Genomic DNA, 10,000 nt, shown 5'->3' on the forward strand with positions numbered 1-10,000 from the left:
GAGGCACCCATTAGTGATGCTGGAGCACAAAGGAGGAAGGCCAGACTCAGAACCAGGGCCTGTCTGGGCTCATCCTTTTAATTTTTACATATTCAAGCTCCTGGCTAAAAACGAAAATCTGAAGAGCTCTCAATTACCTTGTGAAAAGGGCCCTCTCTCCCGCGCCCAACACATTACATTCAGCAAATTGTGTTCAGAGTGCAACAAGCACACCGGCCTCCATTCACACAGCTATTAAGAGAATGGATGCATTTTGCCATCACCATAATAATGACCTGATCATTTCACATATTAAGCATCACCTTCATCGACAGTGTCTCTTTGAAATGCTATTAAGAGAGGGAACTCTCGCTCCGAGCACTTCAAAGGCTAAACACTTTTCCCTGCATGTGTCGCACTCAATTCACTGGGAAGTTTCCATTTTTAATGAAACAATAGCACCTCCACTTGCTCTGCTGCTAAGCACTCTTCAGGGGACTGGCTAGCATTGTCCACACACAAAGACGCGAGGAGAGTTCTTACATGCATATTCCACGCCGATGCAATTAGCGGCTCAAAAATTAACAGCACTCAAATAGACGCAGAGAATGGCCAAGCCCTCCCCACACAAATGAAAGGGCACAAGTAAATGAAGGCCCTGCAGTAAACAGAGCATATCCACAATTCACACAAACAAAAATATGTCGTTAAAACACTATTGTTATCTTTTTTTCACATGGAAAGCAACAATGAAGTAACAGTAAACTGGAACTGCACTTTTATGTCCAAAAACAGTGAACAGGGAACTCATTATTTTCTTATATCATAAGTGAAGGAACAATTAAGGACCACAATGGAAACCTAAGGACCAAAATGGAAACAAGCCTTTGGGCTTTATTGTGTGCTTTTTTTTTTTTTTTTAATATATCCCTTTGAACATGTGATGTTGTTCAATAAAGAATCAATCAATCAATCAATCAATCAAAAACAATAATCACTAAACATGAAATATGAGCGATTGGCCCAGACAATCGACCAAGCCACTACATATCTAACTAATAACGTCTTCAAATGGAATATCTAATGCATTTGAACACTTCTCCCTTAAGAGAACATTATTTATTCACACTAAATGATCTTTGAACAGATTTGTGCCAACAATGCAAACATGTATACTGCAGATATATTCTGACATACAGTATACTGTCATGTGACTCTTCTCTATGGGTGCCATTAGGGAGTCACTGCTTACTCTCTAGCTCCATCATGTGGTCCTTCAGGGGAGAGCAGTGATCAGCAGACCACTCACACGCTTGTGTAACTCAAAACCTTTGTTTCCCATGATAGGCCACCCTTACATCCCACGTTTCTGAGAAAACGTCACCAGTTTTCCAGGAAAAGGGCACATATACCTTGTCTCACACAATGTAAGCATTCATATCATAACATAAAAGACATTTGCATCAGTAAATACAAGAAAATATAGTGTTAGTGTTATAGTATTTAGTGTTTATATTAGTTGTAGTATTTAGTGTTACTTAGTTAATTAGTAATATTTACTCAGTACCACTCGACCAAGCCACTACTCTGATATCATGTGCTTTAACACAACATATAATTCAAATCTGATGAAATTGTGTCAGTATTTTTGTTTGGTGCAATCTACTGACTTGATTTGGTCAATCAAATGGTCCATTGTTGTCAAAATTGGCAGCATCTTAAAATGTCTCCGTTTAATCTCCTCTAGCTCAGACGATTGTTCAACGGGCAGACGACAACACAGAGCTGTCAACAAATGAACAAAATCATTTAACTCGTGTTGACTTAAAAATGGAAAGTAAAGTTAAAATAGACGTTAGCCGTACGTATGATTGTTTTAAAATTGATTATATCTTTTTCAAATACGTCTTAAATCTATGATACAGCACAAATGCTATTTGAAAAGTTCAGATCTTATAGACGACACAGTGTGTGTGTGTGTTTGTGTTGTTGTGAATGGGAGCCAGCTGGCTGGCCTGCTGTACTGTGTAAGCGTTCACATGACACATCATCCCATACGTGCTCATGTGCGGTGGGGAGCACGCTGACATCAGAGATGGCCTCCGCTAAGCCTCTCCGCTCTGCTCCGCTCTCTCTCTCTCTGCATCCTGGCCCCCGGGGCACCACAGAACATCCACAGCCCTCATGCACACACACACACACACACACACACACACACACACAAAAGACTCTTGTTTCTCACAACAGATTCTCAGAGGCTCAGTCAGTTGATTTATAATTTCAGTTTTTATTGAGGACCCAATACTGTCCCGGTAAACCAGCAGTGGCTGTAAAAATGCATGTGTGTGTGCCTTGAGCTGAGTGAGAGCTGTAGCTCGTGAGCACTAGGTCCAGTGACCCCAGGAGTCACATGGACGACCTCCAGTGTGCTGTAAACACTGCTGATGGACTCACACGCCTCAGGCTCCCCCGGCTAACAGCACTCTGACGCAGTCAGACAGACCCACCACCACTCACACTTCCTGGAAGATGTTCAGGAACAGTAATGGTTGTGTTTGCTGGTAAACTGTTCTAACGCTGCACTGTCAGTCCAGATGAAATGGGCCTCGGCTGGGCACGGTGGGCATTGGGCACAATCCCTTGATGGTGTTTAAGCCTCTTCTTTCGCCTCACACTTTCCTCTAGCCTACATTCCACATTTTAGCATTTGATTGGAATTATGAGGAGAATGCAAATTTGAGTGCCAAGAACCCAATACTGACCCAACTATTAAAAAAAAACAAAGCCAATCAACTGGGAACAAAGCAAAAAAAAGGGGAAATATAAACAAATGCCTATTTCCTACCATATTCCAATTTCATAATGAACATATTATAGCCTGCATATATTAGTGAACATATAGTTTCATACTCTTTCATAGTTTCATAAGACAATGTTGAAATGATACAAAAAGATCCCTTATATCTGTTTTCCCCTACATTTGAGCCTTTAGGATTAGTCACGATGGGCTGTATGATGTGACATATAGCTACATGAGAGGGTTCAGACGTTGCCTGGAGACAGAGGTGGGGAGCCCGTTCCGTTCCCTCCTGGGGCCCTGGAGGCCTCCTCTGCTGGGTGCATGGCTCAGCACTGTCAGGTGATTAGCACAAGACCGAGGGCTTAATCCCTCCGAACGGCACTCAAGTCGGAGCATAAAAACAGTTGTGGGCAGAGCACCCAGCCTCAGACCGCACTGGGACACGTGCCGCTCGCATCTCCTCCATCTCCTCCGTGGACAATGTTTTAAGAACACACTCGATTTTCGATTCCACACTTGTTTAGGGGCGGCTAATGAACCAGATCGCCGAGGCGAGAGAGTGTGCAAATTGATTTCGGAGCGGAGGGAGAGAGGACAGCCGTGGGAGGAGGGATAGAGAGAAAGAGAGAGAGAGAGAGAGAGAGAGAGAGAGAGAGAGAGAGAGAGAGAGAGAGAGAGAGAGAGAGAGAGAAGGAGAGAATGCGGGCCGTTCTGCTGCTGTGTGTGGCGTGTGTGTGGAGCTGGCCGGGGTTCGTGGGAGCTCAGTTCCCCCGGGCTTGCTGCACTGTGGAGGGGATCGTCTCCAAGCAGTGCTGCCCGGCACTGGGCTCTGATCCAGCCGACATGTGTGGGACTTTATCTGGGCGAGGAAACTGCTCCGACATCAGAGTGGATACCAAGCCCTGGGGTGGACCTTACAGACTGAGAAATGTAGACGACAGAGAGAGATGGCCCACAAAATTCTTCAATCGTACCTGCAGGTGCAATGGTGAGTCAGAGCCACACATTGGTCATCTCCTTTTTAACTGCCAGTTTAAAAGAGTTTTAACAGACAGTTTTAAGACAGTTCTAACTGTCAGTTTAATTGTCAGTGTCACCGTCTGATCTTCTTGTGTCTCTGTGTGAGTCTCTTGTGTCTCTGCCTGTGATGAATACAGTTGTCTATGAAGTTACTCTCAGTAGCTACTACTCTTTAAGAATTCAGTACTTACTGTATTTCAATTCATGATGCTGCTTAGGTGTCAAAGCCAGTGTAGGGCGTCTACTACAGTGTGCCACTGAGCTATAGAGGTCACTGTGTATGATATGATATAGTGTGTCTCACCGTTCTCCGACGCAGGTAACTTTGCGGGCTACAACTGCGGGGACTGTAAGTTCGGCTGGACGGGGCCTAACTGTGACCAGCTGAAGCCTCGCGCGGTGCGGAGGGACATCCACTCTCTGACCCCCGCCGAGCTGCAGGACTTCCTGGACGTGCTGGACCGGGCCAAGACCACCACGCACCCGGACTACGTCATCGCCACCCAGCACTGGCTGGGAATACTGGGGCCCAACGGCACGGAGCCCCAGTTTTCGGATATCTCCATTTACGACTTCTTTGTGTGGCAGCATTATTACTCTGTCAGAGACACATTGCTAGGTACGGTGCACGCTACTGCGTAAGCCTATTTGGAATAAGCCTATTCAAAATTGGGACAAAGCAGCCCGAATTAAGAAATCCATTTTATTCATGTGATTGTGATTCTCAATGGGAATTCTGTATGAGAACTTCATTTAGCGCTTGTTTCGGAGCCAACTTGTCTGCTATGCTTCCCGGTGTTGTTAATCCGTCTAAATCTTGCAGCTGCAAAGCAGATATGCATCACAATAGAACGTACAGTGCATTTGTGGGGTAACTTAAGCTTTCGCAATAGACATAAACACGTGTTTATGCTTAAAGTGGTTGTGGTTGTAATTTTACTGCATATCTATTTATATACTGTATGTCAATACTTTCCTTTGTGCTTGCAGGACCTGGACGACCATTCAAAGCCATCGATTTCTCCCACAAAGGGCCTGCCTTCATCACCTGGCACAGATACCACCTCCTCAGCCTGGAGAGGGAACTACAAGTAAGAGCATCTCCTCAGCCTCACTTTCTGAGGCTCGATGGTGTTTTGAGCCCTCAACGTCGTCTTCCAGGCAGCGCTGCCACTGTTGACTTAAAGGCACCTAATCCTACCCCTAACCCTAACCCTAACCCTAACCTTAACCAATGCCTAACCCTAGCGCCTTCCAGGCAGCGCTGTCTTGACGACAACGTTGGGGGCTCAAAGCACCAAGAAACCTTTCTGAGGCCTTAACACATAGAATCCAACCTTTCAAAACAATGTTTCAATATAGCTATTTCAGTGCTTTGCGGCATTAGACAACAAAAGAACAACAAACAATCCATTAAAAGATATGAAATCTCCTTGTAATTATCCCCATCAGCTGTGTCGTTCTCATCATCATCAGTTCCGCAGTCACATGTCCAGCTGCTGGGTATAAACAGGATTACTCCCTCTCTCCTCCTCTCATTAGAAACTGACAGGGAATGAAAACTTTGCCGTCCCATTCTGGAACTTTGCCACCGGGAAGACAGAGTGCGATGTGTGCACAGACTCTATCCTGGGAGGGCGCGACCCCAACGACCCCTCCCTCATCAGCCCCAACTCCAGATTCGCCAGATGGGGAGTGGTCTGTAACAGGTCTGTAAGAGACGTAACCATGACGCCGCTACTAACACATCATTTTCTCCATTGAAAAGGGTCCCAGGACTGTTTCCACAAAAGTAACTAAAATATACTGTATATAAATGATCTATTTAAACAGTACACCACATAAATATACTGACATATCTGAGTTATGACACCACATGCTGAATGCTTTGATCAATAACACATAAAGCTTGGTAGTTCTCTTAGACGATGTAAATGACAATAGGATGGTCATTCTTTGCCCTGGGTTTGCCCTCGTACTGTGCATTTTTATCATTGAGCTTGGATGTTTGTTTATCCATGGTAACCTACCTTGGCAACGCTCGTGGCACTGTACTGTTGGTGACACTGTGTTCCTCCTGTGTGGCAGCCTGGATGAGTACAACCAGCTGGTCACCCTGTGCAACGGCACCAGCGAGGGCCCCCTGAGGAGGGGGGGGATGGAGCGGGCCAACGTGACCCTGCCCACCATGACCGACGTCAGGAGCTGCCTGCGGCTCAGGGACTTCGACAGCCCCCCCTACTTCACCAACTCCACGTTCAGCTTCAGGTGGACCTCTAGTCACGTTCCCAGCACACACACACACACACACACATATATAAACACGCGCACATAGTCCGTCCCCCCCCCCATCCCCACCCCCACCCTCACCCCCCCCACACACACACACACACCAAAGTTCCCCGTTAACACAGCATACCTCTGTGGTGTCTGACGGTTGCGTAATCAGATTGTCATTCCTGCCTTTGTGGAATGTTTGTCCTGTTTGGCTAATCCCCTCTGCTCCTGCTCATTAAAGGAATGCTCTGGAAGGCTATGACATGCCGGACGGGGAGCTGGACAGCTCCGTGGCCAATCTGCACAACCTGGTGCACTCCTTCCTCAACGGAACCAGCGGCCTTTCCCATTCCGCTGCTAACGACCCCATCTTCCTGGTACTGGAACTCGTCACCACAATATAAACAGATGCACAGGAATACATTGCATTATATTACATTATATTACATTTGGCTGATGCGTTTTAACCAAAGTGTAAACAACATGGTAAAAAAAAAACATTTTAAGCTTCTAAGAGCAATTCTAACAACAATTTTACAACAATAAACAAAGACCACAATAAGTACATCAATGAGTGCAATTGTCCGATCACATGTGTGCAAGTTAACGTTCAAACCAAATGTTCTGATTTCTGTGCCGTGTGTGTATCCTGCAGCTGCTCCACGCGTTCACTGACGCCATATTTGATGAGTGGATGAGGAAATTCCCGCAGAACTCCAGCTTCCCTGACGAGATGGCACCCATTGGGCACAACAGGCACTACAACATGGTGCCATTCTTCCCCCCAGTCACCAACGAGGAGATCTACGTGCCCTCTGCAGACCTGGGCTACTCCTATGCTGTGGAACTGGAGGGTAAAAAACTCTCTCTTCCCTTTTTCAACAGTACAGTTATTAAATCTACATTGAGTCCCATATGTTGTTAGCTGAGTGAATATACTGTATGCACAGACACATCAAATAATCAATCGAATTTTTAACAGCTTCCATATGAAGACAACTTTAACATTAAAATGAGATGTGTAACCCTAAACGAAGCCTGTGTGGTGTGTGTGTGTGTGTGTGTGTGCGTGTGCGTGTGCGCGTGGTGCTCAGATGCGGAGGGCACTCCGGTGGTGGTGCTGGGCTCTGCCCTGGGCGGCGTGTTCCTGGGCCTGCTGCTGCTGCTGATGCTGCTGATGCTGTACGTGCAGCAGCGGAGGAAGAGAGGCTTCGAGCCTCTCATCAAGGCCGAGTTCACCAACAAGAAGTACACCGAGGAGGCATGAGGCCCGCTGCCACGCAAGAGCCAGAGGTGGAGCAGTCCAGTTTCAGAAAGTACAAGTCCTACCTCGTACCTGTGCCAACCACTCACGTAAACCAGCTGCTTCTAATTAGCACAACCTTTCAGCCAGGTAGAGCAGCTAATTGATGAGATCACCTGTGTTAGGTGTATAGATAGAACCAATACATAATTGGACTTTTACTTTCTTGATTTCTCCCTTGGGGATCATTAAAGTATCCATCTGAAGCTGGAGTTTTCCACCTCTGCGAAGAGGCACAGAGGAGCAACTTGCACAATGTGTTAACATTAGCCTGCATGGGCGGGCTCCTGTAAAGCTGTTATGTTGTAATCAGATTTCACACTCTTGAGCTCACCACTTTCTTACTCTTAAAGATTTAAGATTAAAGTCCCTGCTGGGATCCCTCTACAGATGTACTGTATTGTGATTAAATGTATCTCTTCTGATATACTTGAAAATACACGTTATTCAGAAACGCTTTCTTCTAATCAGCACAGTGGCCTTATAATGATAAGAAAGCGGACACATTTTTAAACATATTTATTTGCAAGAAAGAGTTACAAAACCCAAAATGCAAACCATTTAAATGTTTTACAAACATTGTAAGGCATATTTTGTTAGTACGTTCTGTGTGTCATGTCGGGAATCATTTTTTTGTTATTGGGACTATCTTCCAGTAATCTCATGTAATTTTCTTTGACAAATGTATGGATGCTTCGGAGCCAAATGTACTTTATATGAAACACCACCGTGTATCTAACTAAAAGCCAAGCTGCTGTGAACACTTACATGTTTTTAAACGTCTAAAGTCATTTTTGAATTTTTTGAACACTGTGATGAATCGAGCTATTTAGCTGCCCAGTCCATTCCACCACTGTAACTCAATGACATAGTAAATCCCAAATACTGTAATCAAGTCTGTAACACGGGGATCATAAAACCAATAACATTGTTGTGAGAGACCTTGTCAGACCTATGTCTTATTATTGCACAGCAATATTCTTAGATATAATTTTGTATAGATTTTTACTAATACTCTATGGAATAAAATTCATTTCACAAATTCAGTACATTTGCATAAATTTAGATACATCAAATATCCTGTGACTTTGCAGTTTTTTTTTTTTCATAAATACATTTATAAATATAAACTGGTGACCTGTGTATTTCTTGGGGTTGTAAAATCATTCTCGCTAACTCAGACTTCTTTTTAAGATGAAAAGTGACATAGCAACATACATACATCATATTCGTTTTTTAAATGCTCAACATCCCATTACTTTTGAAGTGCAACTCCAGAGCTGATCAGAAGAACTCACACCCACCATGTTGTGATGAATGACCAGCCTGGCGAAAAGGGGGCCTATTTAAATGACTGTGAATGGGATTCAGCACTACATTTCTGGTCTCAATTCAACTCAACAACCGTTGCCTCTGACAGGACTATACCATGTAGAGTTCAATATATTAAATGTAGGAAGAATCTCACTAAAACATTCAGGAAATATGGATGGAACATTGCGACAATGGATTGTTTTTTTGAGTTTAATAGCTTCCTACTCCCAGTGGATTGTTCACTTTTGAGCTATTTCCTGTTTTCATGGGTTATGAGTTTACTAATTATGTTATATCCAACAATGTATGTCACACTAATGCGATCCTCAATGGATTCCACCCCAGAAGCCTTGCGACTATCCATTAATTTGCAGTTAATTACATTCACTGAATGCGAGTACTTAATGGCATACCAAGACAATGAATGTAACATCATAATTGTTGCTCTGAGATATATCAACAACACTGTGTTGAGGTATAAGGCAGAACAAACTTCTGACTTCTGAATGCCTTGGGTACATTTTTGAACAGGAGCTGTTTGAAAAAATGGACAGACACCACGGCGAGTTTGTTGGCTTTTGATTTGAAAACAGTCCTTGGCCGCTGTGAACCCACGACGTGAGGGCTTTTCAGAGGGCCTGTCACACTCAGCTGCACTGGCTGCGTGGCTGAAAGGTCTCACTGGAGCATTCAAGCCTCTCTGCCTCTTCCAAATTCCCATTTCACAGGCCACTGTGGCCGCCTTTCAGCCGGCCTTTCTCAAGTGGGGGAGCGCGGCAGCTTTAGAGATAAACCTCCTGGTCACCACTTCCCTCACAAGCCCTCCACAGCTCAATGCGTCCTCCCTGTTCTTAGCTCCTACCAGATACATACTGACGGACCACTCGACCACACACACAGTCATACACACACACACACACACACACGCACTTACACATGCATACAGAGTCATACACAGGCACACACAGTAACACACACACACAAACAGACACACACACACACACACACACACACACATACTCGCACACAGACAGAAATACATGCTTTCACACTTATACAAACAGATTAATATAGACACATCTCATGTACACAACATGTGCATACACTGATGTCTTGCTAATGTCAGAAGTTGGGGACTATTTGTTGTGTCATCCAAATAGAATCCAAAATACATCTTGATATGTCTAATCTGTTAGACAACACTGTTAAGAGAATGATCATTTGAATACGAAAATTAATCAGCATTAAGTATACTGTATATTTTTTGAGATGTGTGAAATCCATATTGTTGTCTAAAGATATTTGTT

General features: G+C 44.3%; 1 protein-coding gene across 1 annotated transcript; it reads left to right on the plus strand.

Annotated features, from left to right (window-relative positions):
- Window positions 1-3,473: 3,473 nt before the first annotated feature.
- dct (dopachrome tautomerase) lies at window positions 3,474-8,467 on the plus strand. Its single transcript, XM_062534605.1, has 8 exons — window positions 3,474-3,767; window positions 4,119-4,418; window positions 4,790-4,890; window positions 5,342-5,508; window positions 5,888-6,067; window positions 6,318-6,453; window positions 6,732-6,930; window positions 7,171-8,467. Exons 1-8 carry the CDS (start codon window positions 3,479-3,481, stop codon window positions 7,341-7,343), a joined length of 1,545 nt encoding a protein of 514 aa, XP_062390589.1. The 5' UTR covers window positions 3,474-3,478; the 3' UTR covers window positions 7,344-8,467.
- Window positions 8,468-10,000: the final 1,533 nt, after the last annotated feature.

This window comes from Sardina pilchardus, chromosome 4 (assembly GCF_963854185.1).
Source record: "Sardina pilchardus chromosome 4, fSarPil1.1, whole genome shotgun sequence".
Classification (NCBI taxonomy): Eukaryota; Metazoa; Chordata; class Actinopteri; order Clupeiformes; family Clupeidae; genus Sardina; species Sardina pilchardus.